General features: G+C 47.8%; 1 protein-coding gene across 2 annotated transcripts; it reads left to right on the forward strand.

Annotated features, from left to right (window-relative positions):
• The first annotated feature begins 2,076 nt into the window (after positions 1 to 2,076).
• Positions 2,077 to 6,963, forward strand: LOC144155101 (uncharacterized). 2 transcript variants are annotated; one of them, XM_077686353.1, is made up of 4 exons: positions 2,078 to 2,223; positions 4,709 to 4,904; positions 6,106 to 6,539; positions 6,864 to 6,963. In XM_077686353.1, the coding sequence occupies exons 1-3, from the start codon at positions 2,212 to 2,214 to the stop codon at positions 6,489 to 6,491; spliced, it is 594 nt and encodes a 197-aa protein (XP_077542479.1). In that variant the 5' UTR covers positions 2,078 to 2,211; the 3' UTR covers positions 6,492 to 6,539; positions 6,864 to 6,963. The 2 variants fall into 2 exon arrangements, with proteins under 2 accessions (XP_077542480.1, XP_077542479.1); XM_077686354.1 differs by lacking the exon at positions 6,864 to 6,963 and having other exon boundaries at positions 2,077 to 2,223; positions 6,106 to 6,540.
• The last annotated feature ends 7,200 nt before the right edge of the window (positions 6,964 to 14,163 follow it).

Consider the following 14,163-nt stretch of genomic DNA (forward strand, 5'->3'; position numbering starts at 1 on the left):
AGTATTGACCTGCCTGTGTTTACCCATTCAGTACGACCTTGGCTTAGTTAGCGTTCGCGCCCCTAGTACACCGCTCCAAAGACTGCACCACAGGTGCAACATGGAGTGATCGGGGCCACTAATGTCGATAGCCAAACCCGCGATTTCGTCGAAAGTGCAGGTATGCAGCCCTCGATAAGCCCAACGCAATATTTTAAATCGTTCGAGCTGACGTAGGCTGGATACCTCTATAACGACGAAATGGGTCCAATTTTATATTGAGCGCGCCCACACAAGCCCTTCCACTTGCTAGCGGGCCCCGCAAGCATGCCCACTTAACAGGGCGCCAGCGTGCCGAGGGCCCGCAACAATTCTATAAGCTTCGCAACGGTACGCCTAGGCTCCAAAAATTCATGACAGAACACTTCGTGCAACGCAACGCAAAAAATTCCCGGCGGGATGCGGACACTTCAAGGCAACTTGAACATTGTCTCAGAACATTGTCTTGGAACATTGTCTTGGCAGTATATTTTAGGTCAACACAACTGTAAACGCAACGGGGCCACCCCTGCAAATTCGGTGGTCAACCAAACTAGTCTTCACAGAATATTGGGAAGGGTCGAAAGACGCCGTCAAGGGGAGCAGCACGAAAGCTGTTCTCGTGCTGGAATCACCACACGTTTCTGTAATTTCGCACATATCCTTTTTTTTTTTTTATCTTCACAGGGAGCAGCAGACAGTGAACGGAGCAAATGCAAAACGTTTGCAATTTTCCGGGACTTTTTAGATAACTTTTGCTGCGCTTAGATCAATACGTCTTTACCATCAGTGAGAAGATGCAATGGTGCGCCTAATGATTGATTGTAAATTTTAAACAAATTAAGCTTGCCTCTCAACCGAAAATCACGGCGTTTCGTCGCATCTCGTAATCACAACCTCAAATAATCTCATTTGGTCAACTGAAGAAACACCACTCAAGTATCAGTCTGCACCATTAGAAAATAACGGCTATGAAATTATCAATGTCGAATACATGGGACGAATGACGGGCGGCAACGTTTCTTTTGGTGCTGTTCCACTCTTCGTACTTCTAACTGCATGAAGCCAAGAGGAGAAATCGTATGGTCGATTCAATTATAATTTCACGAAAGAGGGCCCCAACGCTTCCTCGCTTGTCCAAAGTACCCCCCCTGCATTGGAGAGTAAAACACCCCGCCTTAATACTAACAAGTACGCATGCAAGAGGAGAACGAAGAACAAAAACAATTCTCACGGTGTCTAGAGCCTCCCGCGTAAAGAGCAGCGACGGGCGCTTGATCAAACAGGCTGTCCGTATTAGCCCGGCGCAAATGAAATGCTGCTGGGCAGATGACGGGCGGGACAGGGCGAAAGCGCGGCGGCGGCTCGCAGACAGGCGACGAGGGGGGCCCCCGCGAGGCGAAGACAGCTGTCAGGGGCGGCCGAGCGCCGAGCGCTCGTCACGAGGGGCCCGTTTGAGAATGCTCAATCAGCACCCAGCGCGCGCCTCTAGCGAAGCTGCTGGAGAAGGGGAAAGCGGAACCGGCGGATCCCAGTGTCAATGTCAAGGCTTCGCTGGGCCCTGACGGCTGTCGGCGGAGGCGCCGCCCCTGTCCAATTGAGCGCATCGCGCTTCCTGAATTGTCGGCACGATCAAGCCGCAGCTGCGCGGGCAATCGGCCGGCGCGTGCACGAGAGCGAGCACGGATCGGAGAGAGCTGCGACAAGGGGACCAACTTGTCCCGAGCCTCTCTTCTGTCTCTTCTTTTTTGTTTCTGCCGCTGGTCCTCAAACGGGGGCAGCGTGTTGTCTGGCGACCGAAATAGGCGCCGGGGCCTGCTCCTCCTCCTCCTCGCGCATCCGCCGCTCGTTGGGTATTCCTCTCTCGCCGAAAAGGAGCAAGTTTACAGATTTCCCGCTCCAATGTAGATCAAGCACACCTTCCACTCACGGAAACGCCATGGGCTTCTGCGGCCGCCCGGTGGACTTGACCGACTATTTTTATCAAGCTTCGAAATGGACGCGCTCATTCAGGGGCGCCGCCTTCCTTCTCGCCCCAGAGATCGCGACGTGCTGGCCGATAAGCTCCTCCTCCGCCGCTTCGTTCTCGCCACCTCTGGTATAAAACCCTGCAAGGCCACCAGACAGGCACTGTGAGCCGAAACGAGCAACGCACTCAGTGGTTTCCAGCCCAGCACCTCAGGGATTGTAGCCATGAAGACGATCGTAAGTGACCGCGTACCGCCGGCGACACCTCGCCTCGTGCTGCCTCCTCGGCTCGTCCATAGCTCCGTGCTGCGCGCGCCGCTGCCCAAGGGTCCGATTCAAAGTCACGGCTCCGGCTCTGCCTTCCTCAGCAGCTGCCTCGCCCACGGCTCTGATGATGGTCTCCTCCGGCGGCTTGGCGTCGTGTAGCAGTTCAACTTCGGACTAAAAATTATTATTTAGGCACAAATTTCGGTGGAATAGGCGTCTAAATACGTGTTCAGGCGCACTGAAAAGCGAAACGGGGTTCGGCAGATGAGATCTTGCCCGGCGATAGACTAGGTCATTCGGGCAAACGCGAAAGCTCGAGGAAAAGAAGAATTCTAAACTGGGATTAGGTGCGCAGTAGTTTCCCTGGAAGTCGACTTTCCCCTAACGCCATAAAGACGGCCCACTGAGGCGAAGTAGTTGGTTCATTCTCTTGAAGCAGATTCGAACAGCGCGAAAAAAATAAACGAGGCGAAAGACTAGGAACACAGCGCCCGTTTGTGTTTCTTCGTTTTCCTAGTCTTTGGTCCTTTCTTTTTTTCCGGGCTGTTCGAATCGGTGTTAGAAAAAGGACGACCAGCGGTCAGGCATTTTTTTTAGGGCGCTAATACGCTCATCGTGGGCTGAGTAACTCTCGTATCCTAAAGCAAGCTAAAGAAGTGAGGTTTCTTGATGGACTGTGACTGGCAAGTTCTTCGTTCCTCGGGAGAGCTTAGCAGTCGCTGCACGCAACTATACTTGCAACTCAATTAAGCCTAGGTGCTTACGTATTGACTGACTAGGCACTATGAGGGAATCATAGCTGTAATAATCCCTTCCGGATGCCAGAACATAACTTTTTTTCTAATCTGAAGCGTTTGATGAGGCACCGTGACAAAAACGCTCAAATATTCAAATTACACGTCAGTTAATTAACTAAACCAGTGATGCTCATTCTTTTGTTATTTTGTTTTATTGCCACGGTTGAATGGTCAAAACTGAAGCTGAAGCCCTATAGGAGGAATTAAGGGCCACACAGAGCAATGCAGTCAACGTAAGAACGCTGTTGGGTGTGTACAGGTATTTTAATGACTCAGGGAGCAGTATGGTAGGGCGCAATCGAAATTCTCACTGACTTTGCAAAATGCGAACCATTCGCAAATATCCCTGAAACTATCTGCAGTATGACGGGGTCAAAAGACTGCATTTTCATTGTATAGCGCAGAAAACTACGTGCTTACAATCCCAATTCTAATTACGTTACAAGTTCATCATTAATTGTCCATGTTAACCGAATAATTTATGAGGTACTTAACTGGCGTTGTTTTATTTCACCAACATATTTTTATAGGGTAGGGGGTAGGGGGAGGGGCGCAGTTACGGCAAAAACTCTAAAAGTGATAACACTTAGCTCGTATTATTCGGTAACAAAAAAATGCCGCATTAATTAGGTTTTTAGTACAGTATTGAGCTGATTAATTTTATGTTCAGTATTACAGCAAGCGTTCTGTTTTTGGCAGACTGAAACGGGGTTGTCATGCAAAGAGCAACAATAATTACGCCATTTAAACAGCGCTTGGTCAACGCTCCTCCCGCTGCCCACTACAGAGAAAATATATAAATATATATGTGAGCAAATATTCAAAGTCGTTTACGCTCAATACGTACAATCTAGCACTAATTACGATAGTCAATGGCGGAGCAGAATGAGGAGCTGAGCTACTCGAAAAATCGTCTTGAGGAGAACTCAATGACAGGGCAAACTACCTTTCTTCGTATGCCGTCAGAACAGACGACACACAAAAAAAGGATATCTGTCCTAGCGCTGATTTTCCTGAGAGACAAATGGCGTCTATTCTCGACGCTACAATAATGAAGTCCTTCTTACTCCAATTGCTTTATTATAAACAACTCAAGCACAACTTTAAATCAACTCGTCCTCACATGCACAATCAGTTTCACTGATGCGAACAACAAATTTATCTAACCAAGGAGTGTCAGCCAGGTATTCGAGGTCAATTTCCGGAATGAATCCATCGGGCTAATTGTCATACAATGTTTTGGCCGCTGACAAATCCTTTTTATTACTTTTGAAGCCAAGATGTGGACAGGTTGCCCCACGGCCTACACGTCACGCATATTTCTGTGTTTATGATCTGCATAAATGGCAGCACAATCATTTTACAAAATCACTTGAAAACAAATCGAGGTTCCGTGCGGGAACAGCATGCTGATGACAAAGATGGTGTGATTTGCATCCAAGGTTTGAAGGTCTCCCTTAAGAAAGTATTGTTCAGGGAAAGCCTGCCCTCAGATGAACGTGCACTTGCCTTGTAGCAAAGTTTTTATGGGAAGCGGAGAGTCCAGGTCAAGGCTACAACATTTCCGACTGAACGTTTTCTTGCGAAAAGCGTCACTTGCTCACCATCCAAAGCCATGGTGCGTGACGGTGCCTGACGTGGTCGCTTCTATTTCGCAGGTGTTCGTCTTGGCCGCGCTAGCTGCGACCATGACCACTGAGGTGCACGGTGGCTACGACATCAACGCGTTACACGCGCTAAGCGCTGTCAACGCCGGTCATGGTGGCGGCTACGGGGGCGGCGGGGGAGGCTACGGGGGCCACGGGGTGCCCATTGTCAAAGTGGGATACGTGAAGAAGCCGTACGTGTCCATTGGTGAGTATTGGTCGAGCACGCCTCGATAAACCCGGAGGGCATTTAAAAAGGGACCGCTTTTCCCCGCCTGGGCTTTAGAAGATCTTGCGCATTTCGGTGGCTCAGAAAGTGGAATAAATGAATAAGATTAGGTCAAAAGTGTAACGCCAGAGAATGGACGCGTAAAATGTCACAATACATCAACTTCGCAAATGAAAACGCGGCCCATGGCGAAGCGTATTGGATTTAGTGAATCGAAACTAGCACATCTTTACATTCGTGTGAACAGAACATGTACCTGCGGGTTCAAACAAGGAGTAAGCTAAGTTGTCTCACGTACACATAATATTAACCAGCCTCGGGCAGATGTTTGGTTAGTTCCAGTAGGCAAGTGCTTCGCTTCCAATACTAAATGTAGTGCGTTTTAATTTTATATTAATTAAGGGAGCTTATATTTCCCCATATTTGCGGCTTTTACTCGCCAATGATTCGCAACAAAATACGTACTAGAAACTGTACTGTGCAACATCGAAAGGGCTTTCTCGAGGCGAGCAGTGAGCAGCGAAAATATTGCTCTAGCACTGGATCGTCCAGGCGGGACATGCGTGTCATGTTGTCCTGACGTAAAATATCATGTGCCACCCGCCGCGGTGGCTCAGTGGCTAAGGCATTGTGCTGCTGAGCACGAGGACGCGGGTTCGATTCCCGGCCGCGGCGACCGCTTTTCTGATGGAGGCGAAAAGCAAAAATGCTTGTGCGTGCGACATTTCGGCGCACGTTAAAGATCCCCAGGTGGTCAAAATTAATCCGGAGCCCTCCACTACGGCGCGCCTCATCGCCTGCGTCGCGTCGGCACGTTAAACCCTACAATCAATCAAAATACCACGTGTCTCTCGACTCCTCATTGTTAAACTTTCCCAGTGCGCGAAATATGAAACATTGACCTTCAGCATTCTGAGAGGTGCACGGCACATGTATAAGCTCGTATGTGTGCCCTGCCATAATTAGTTGAGGGTGGTGGTATAAATAGTGGACACAGTTAACCTTCATTTTTATAAACTCTGGCATTCCGGGGGTTATCAACTGATAACTGCAAGACCAGTACCAGGAAGGGATTTCGAATTTCGCGCTAACTTGAGAATGGAGCAATGCAGCTCACGTGTGTACAGCGACGCTGGTAGCTTTTGCGGGGCGATGTAACACCCATAATTTACGACTGCAGGTTACGTGCCCAAGAAAGTGGTCAAGTTTGTCAAGGTGCCAGTCAAGACTGTCGGCATTGGCATTCGGCCAGTGCTCACGTACAAGGTCGCCCACCAGGTCAAGGTCGGTCACCCGCATTTTGGCTACGGACACGGACACGGACACGGATACGGACATGGTCACGGGTACGGACACGGACTTGGCAAGGGCATCAGCATTGGCTTCGGAGGTCACGGTATCGGCATTGGCCTTGGGCACGGCGGCTACGGACACGGCTTCGGCCACGGTGGATACGGGGGCGGCTACGGACATGGTTTCGGCCACGGTGGATACGGGGGCGGTTATGGTCATGGCTACGGCGGATATGGGCACGGTCACTACGGTGGCTACCACGGTTTCTGGTGAATGGTGTGCGTGCTGGCGACGTCATCCTGGTCATACTCAACGGTTGCGGTAAGATGAATAATGATGCCTTTCTATCTCCAGAGCGAGGACTAATAGTGATGTTGACACAAGTCAGCGTAGTAATAGTAGATAACGTCATTCCCATTCGTTAAGAAGTTATAGAAATCTCAAGAAACGCCATGTGCGGCTAAATAGCAAAATGAAATGAATAAAACGCCTATGGTAGATTGAAGTAAAACTACAACGGACAGAAGATTTTGTTTTCTCAGGTTGAGATTGCGATTAGAAGCCACATTTAACGCGCCAGAAACAGAAGTGTGTGTTCATTTTGTCTCATTTTTCTGATTCCTGTCTTCTTTTTTTGTTTTGCAGGAGAAACTGAACCTCATCTGTACATAACCTCATCGAGCTCAACCCCTAGGTTTAATATGTTTATTAATAATAAAATCTGTATATACGTCTGCTTCCAAACCAGTCGTCTGAGTGTTACTTGTGAGGCCCAGCAAAATGGGCTGAAAGCGCCTCACCGCTGTAGCTCAACACAGACACACAGGGACAAATGAAGTAAAGGTACGTAACTGGTTTTTTTCCGAAACGCCACGAGAAAGGCAAAATGTCGAGCTTTCTTGCAGATGAGCTACAACTGAAGAGGAAAAACAGAGAGAAACTAATAAAACAAAAAATGGCGCCGTGTGCACTAGTCGAGCAAGGCTGGAGAAACATCAGAGCTGGGGGTCGACCTAGCTTCTCCCCACACTGACAGAGGATCCCAGGAGGAAGGGAGCAGCCAGACCCCAGCAGTGCAAAGCTGTTTTGGACGGCACTGTAAAGCAAAGACCATTTAAGTATGTACAGTGTTTTATTCAGTAGCCATCGTCGTCATCGATTTCATTGTCGTCTTCCGACGGCACAGCCGCGAAGGGGAAATCCTCTTGTAGTGCGTCCTCGCATGGTAGACCTCCATTTCTTGGTCACCTGGTCCGGTGGCCGTCTGCACGTGTGGGTTGTGAACGTATGGCTTGACAGACTCGTCGTAATCGTCTTCGGTGCGGGGGACCCGTGTGGCACGCCGGTCGCTACGCGACGAAGACGACAGAGGCGGGAGCTCCTCATGGGGCGTAAGCCCATGCGAAAGCCTGGACGACGCCGGGCGGTCGCCGCGAGGCACGCGCTCACTTGCGCTCGGGCTTTTCAGTCGACGCCGAATGGATTTGTGTCGGCCTAAACAGCTCTGCTGTTAAGAAACAAGGTAGAAATACGGAGCTTATTCCACAAAGCTCACTATTATGGAAAGCTCACTGCACAAAGTTCACTACGGAACCCAATTTATATATCGAGTTTCCCTAAAGTCGTCTTCGTCTTTTTACACATATGCATTGCTAGAAAGAACCTTTTTTGTAACGCTGTGTCTAAAGGTGCTGTGTCTAAAGGTACGTCGGACGTACCCGCAGCATTTCTTAAAAATACATCGGACGTACCCGCAAAATTTCTTAAAGATACGTCGGACGTATCCGCAAGATTTCTTATAGATACGTCGGACGTACCCGCAAGATTTTTTAAAGATACTTCGGACGTATATGGTACTGTTCCGACGGTGACGTTGGAGTATTTGAGGGGGACGCCCGGTAAATATGCGCTCGGGCGGAAGCATGAGCCGCCTCATTCCCCTCTAGAGACGCATGCACCGGGGTCCAGAAAATCTAGAGGTAAGGGGGGTAGCGGATAGACTATAGGATGCTGAGGGCTAAGAAAGCAATGTTAGCGGCGGCGGAATGGCGACAAGCAGCTCGTGAATCTGTGACTACGATGATAATATCTCGAGATGCAGTGGCTGCGAGGGCTATCAATTGCTATTTGTTCTGCAGTTGTGGAGTCGTTGCCAGTTACTGTTGCGGAAGTCAATTGAATTCTTTTGTGGCCTACGGTTGTAATAACGAAGGCTGTTTTAGTGTCATGTGTCATATTTTAGTGTCATATGTAGCGGATGTCTCGGGGCTTGACTCTACGCATCTTGCGAAGAATTTGGATGCGTGCTTTCCGGCGATCCTGGTTATGAACGGGGTGCATATTATTGGAGATAGGGGTGACGGAGATGCAACTGCGTTGTTCCACGAGGTTGCGTTAAGGGGGGGGGAGGTTGGATGTCAGAAAGTTGGTAGCCGGGGCTACGGAGGAGGTGACAGACAGTGTGTATGAGCTTGAGCTGTTTAATCTGGTTGAGATGAGTGGCCTCTCGAAGTTCGTCCCAAATGTTATGAATTCCCATCTGTAGAAATGTGGGAATGGAAGTCGTCGGGGGAAGCCCTAGTGCTTCGTGAGAAAAAGAAAAACAATTGGCGGATCTCACACATATGGAGGAATCGATGCAAAGCGATTTTTTTTATATTTACATATCCAATAATGTCAGTGTTCTGAGTTGTACAATTGAGTATAGCACCGCCTGGAACGATTGGACGGCGTCATGGCTTAACTTGTTGAGATGAAGTGGGTCCGGCATTCTATTCTTGCATTCGTGGCAATATTTCTGGATACTTTTGTTCTTCAAACTAATCAAATACCCCCCTAAAGATGACATGTATCTGGACGTGGGCGTCAGCATTTCGCGAGTATTTAGGTCCGGCCGTATAGCAGCAGAGCGGTTTGGTCCGGCCATATAGCAGCACAGCGGTTTGAGATAGGTGGTGAGGCAGTGGAAGTGGTAAGAGAATATATCTACTTAGGCCAAGTTGTGACCCCAGATCCCAACCATGAGGCAGAGATAATTAGAAGGATCAGAATGGGGTGGGGTGCATATGGCAGACATTCTCAGATAATGAATAGCAGCCTACCATTGTCGCTGAAGAAGAAAGTGTATGACAGCTGCATCTTACCGGTACTCACCTACGGGGCAGAAACTTGGAGGCTCACTAAGAGGGTTCAACTTAAATTGAGAACGACTCAGCGGGCAATGGAGCGGAAAATGATAGGTGTAACATTAAGGGACAAGAAGAGAGCGGAGTGGGTCAGGGAGCAAACTGGTGTTAAAGACATATTAGTAGAAATTAAGAAGAAGAAATGGACGGGGGCAGGGCATGTAATGCGAAGGCAAGATAACTGCTGGTCATTAAGGGTAACAGAGTGGATCCCTAGAGAAGGCAAGCGTTGCAGGGGGCGGCAGAAAGTTAGATGGGCAGATGAGATCAAGAAGTTTGCGGGGATAAATTGGTCACAGTTGGCACAGGACCGAGGTAATTGGAGAATAATGGGAGAGGCCTTTGCCCTGCAGTGGGCGTAGATAGGCTGGTGATGATGATGATGATGATATAGCAGCATTCGTTTTCAGGGCATACATGTTTCTGAATTTGGTCCAGTGGTCTTTCCTGTAGCTTCGCATGCACATAAACTCGAGAGCTAAAGCTGCTACCAGTCTAAAGCTTTAGAAAGTTATTATTCGTGAAAAAAATTCTCTCCTCGAACAACAATAGCAAAAGGGACTCATACGCAGAATTTCGTAGTTTTTACAGCGAAGCTGTATATGGCTAGGATCCCAGGGTCTCACGCAGGCGGCAAGAATTTGCTTAGCGGCATGTGTTAAGCGTATGAAAATGTAAATTAAATAAATAAAATTGACGCAGCACGCACTAGCGGTGCAAGTCTGAATAAACGGCAGAGCTGGTGGTCGACCTAGGTTCTCTCCACACTGACAGCGGATCCCACGAGAGTGGGAGCAACCGTACCCCAGCAGGGCAAAGCCGTTTTGTACGGCACTGTAAAGCAAAAACCATTAAAGTGGGTACAGTGTTTCATTCAGTAGCCGTCGTCGCCATCCCTTTCGTCGTCGTCTTCCGACGGCGTATCCGCGTACGACAATTACTCTTGTAGCGCATCCTCGCCTCGGTAGAGCTCCTGGCCGTCTCCACGTGTGGATTGTGAAGGGGTGGCTTGACAGATTTGTCGACATTGTCTTCGGCGCGGCGGACCCATGGCGCGCCGGTCGCTACACGACGACGACGACGAAGGAGGAAGCTCCTCATGCGGCGGAAGCCCACGCGAAAGCCTGTAGCCCAAAGCTTGCTTTCACCGCTCAACATCAGTCTTCCGGAAATTCTTCCGATGTTACCTGAAGTCGTACCTGCTCCTCTGTCCCTCGATAACGTATTCCTCCATAACGCCAAACTGCTATCCACACGGATACTAATCGGTTTGCTGGATGAGCATCTGGGGAACTTGCGCTCACATGTGGTAGTGGCAACGGATGCATCGCAACGTGCGGAGAGGGCGGGCGTGGGAATTTTCAGCCCACAACTTAATTGGTCACTTTCTTATCGTTTACCTTATTTTACTCCTATATTCGAAGCTGAGTTTTTTGCAATAGTTATGGCCTTTAAAAAAATTACCTCCACAATATTTAAATGTTGCTATTATTTCTGATTCCCTGTCGGTTTGTACCGCGCTAACATCTCCAAAAAATTCATTACTTATCCATACCTTCAGCCGCCTTGTGCCTCCCCATTTACGCGACATCCGGCTCATCTGGGTCCCAGGGCACAGGGGCCTATGGCTCAATGAAATGCTGACTCTTTGGCCGGTTCAGCTTTAGATGGCCCTACGGTGGACCTCAGCCCTACCCCATTTCTCCTGGCGCGCGCAAGGTTCCGCAGATTTCTACGACTAGGGATGACACAGGAAGGTACTATCACAGGCTTGGATGACTATGCCCATCTTGCTCACACTTGGAATGCGAGATTTTGCGAGTCCCGCCAGTGTGAGGTCAGTTTAACCAGTATCAGATGCAGAATACCGCAGCTTAATTTTTATTTGCATCGTGCTGGTCTCACCTCCTCCGGTCTTTGTGCTGCTTGCGGTGAAGTTGAAACAATCGAACACTTTTTCCTGTACTGCCGCGGTTTTTCTTTCATTCGGAAACGGTATCTAGCCGCACCAATTCAACGTATTGGCCTTCCTCTGTCGATGCCGGTGCTTCTTTCGTTCGGGGCCACATCCCTGGGGTTTTGTCATAGAGGGATTATTGCGGCCATTCACGCGTACATATCTGAGACCAGACGCATGTCCTGCTAACTCGGTCAAAATTTTTTAGCCTTTTCTCCCAAAAATGACATCATTCACTGATTCATTCTTTAGACTTATTATATAATTCGGTAACCGTTTCCCCAATTCCTACAGGCTGATTATATAGGGCCATGAGGTGGGCGATTTAGCCCCAAAAAGCCACCCCGTTTCTTGGCCAATCCCCCACGCGGGTATGTGCCACTCGAAAAGGAACAACAACAACAACAGCAACAACGACTCCGGGCGGTCGCCTCGAGGCACGCGCTCACATGCGCTCGGGGTTTTCTTCCTGCGCCGGACGGAGTTGTGTCGGCCTAAACAGCTCTGCTGTTGAAACAGTTATAGTTGTAATGTTCAACCTCGTTCCCTGCAACCAGCGAACCCAGCAACATATCAAGTTTTTCATGCCGCAGTGCGGCAAAAAAACGGCTTTGTTCGTAATACAACGATCGGTTTGGGAGCATAGTGAGGCATATAAATCTGATTATAATGCGAAATGAAGGTCTAAAGTAGGAGGCCGTATGCCTTTATAATGTTGCGGTATGTGCTGCCTCACCGAAAATTTGTAGTACTTTAAGGTATTAAACTACTTTGTTAACAATAGTACGGTTCACACATTCAATTTTAAAGGTTAATTAACGGATACACTTGAAGTTTCTGTAACGGGACTCCAAAGTATTTATTTAGAAGGAACCACTTTGAAAGAAACGAAGGAATCACTCTTCGCGCAACACACAAAGAAAACAAGCAAAGAAGAGCCGTTCTTCAGCTAATGCGCCACGAGTGTATTATCAGTGTAATGGGGAAAAATAAATCTTTCATTGTGGACGTATTTGTTCCTTACACTTTATTTTTGTTGAGACGAAATGCGAAAAAAAGTCATTTAAACATAATAGTCCAGCTGTGAGTCACCGATCGTCTTGCTTATTTGCTCTATGTATCTCCTTTACAGCTGTAGTCAAGGTGCTACGCAACTAACTTCCAGCTTACCACCCCAGTTAAGGGACCCTCTAAACGAAGGTACGTGATATGTAATTCGGTACATGAGATAAGTCGTGCGTAGATTTTGTATTCACTTACCGGCCCTCATTTTTAAAATAAATATTATGCAAAGCAACAAAAACGTTCTTCGAACTTTACTTAACGTTTCTATAAATTAGTGGTGTACAAAGTAAGAACTTGTGCAGTTACTTTCCCTCGTCTTTTCACCAGCTTATGTCCGCTGCACGGTGAAGGCCTCTGCTGATGTGGAAGGTCTCAGCTGAATACTGAACCAGGGTTGCCAAATCACGTTCCAGTGACAATAAAGGTAGCGGAACTAATCTAGCCAGGCTGTTATTCTAGCAACGTTAGGCCAGGGGACACTACCGATTCTACAAGCCTAGCTGCGGAGGTCCCCCTGTTAACTTTATAAAGAACTTTATAAACTCGAAACGTTTATAAGAACTTTATAAAGATACGAACTAGAAGGAATTATGGCACTCAAGCACTTAAATGGGAAATTACTAATCTCCTGAACAGTCACCCTGTATTGTGTGACATGATTGAGCACACTTCTTCGGTAGCCACTTTTTAGCGGAAAATGAAAATATATTTTCTGCGTGATGTCTAAGGCGTTCTCGTAATTTTAGGTTGTTTCGTGTATGTGTTCACGGTATTTTTGTTTCCTTTGCAAAAGCCAAGTGGTTGCACGGTCCTTTTATTTTAATTTTGTTACGAAAGCAACTCGTGTATCTCTCTTAAGTTATGTCTCTGTAGTATGCATTATTCATGTTTATTACGCTAAAAGTGCGTTTTCATATTTGTATTTATTTAGGCCTGTACAGCTGCTTCCGTTCCTGTCGCTTGAGCTGTCAGGTTCATACTTAAAACTGCGCATTCGAACGGGACAAGCAAAAGAAGACAGAGGACGGGTGCAGTCTTCTTTTGCTTGTCCCGTCCGAATGCGCAGTTTTAAGTATGAACATGAACCAACTAGCCCAACAACATGCTTAGCTGTCAGGTGCTAGGGGCCTTACAGTGGCCTTTTGCTTAGCACATTGGTAATTTCTGCTTGTCAAAATTTCAATAAACAACAACAAACTAAAAAGAAATTAGAAAGGCCCTCCAGGACATGAAAGACGACAAGCTACAGGTGAATACAGCATAACCGTGAATCACATGAAGGGGGAAGATAATATCGCGTTAGGGAGGTTTGCTAAACTATTTTCAGAATGCCTAAAGACATTGAATTTGCCCATAGCCTGGAAAACGCTAATATAATTCTGATTCAAAAGAAGGGAGATGTCAAACCGCTTAAGAATTAAAGACCCATCAGCCTACTCTCGGTTATATACAGTCTGTTTACCAATTAAGGTAATAGTTAATCGCATAAGCGACAGCCTATATTCCCAACAACCCAGGGGACAGGCTGGGTTTAGAAAAGGATACTAAGCAGTCGATCACATTTGTTTTAACTTCCCTGTCTTCCCCCCTTGTAGCAGACGATGCTGATCATCATCAGTTTCATTCGGCTCCTCACGAGCTGTCGCATGCTCTCGTGGCTGCGCGGGCTCTCCCCGTTCTAGCACATTTCATTAAAAGCTTCATCCGAACAAGACGTGTCGCTTTGCTCTTTGACTAT

The sequence above is a fragment of the Haemaphysalis longicornis genome, unplaced genomic scaffold (genome assembly GCF_048455015.1).
Source record: "Haemaphysalis longicornis isolate Haplotype H1 unplaced genomic scaffold, Haemaphysalis longicornis Haplotype H1 scaffold_1, whole genome shotgun sequence".
Lineage (NCBI taxonomy): Eukaryota > Metazoa > Arthropoda > Arachnida > Ixodida > Ixodidae > Haemaphysalis > Haemaphysalis longicornis.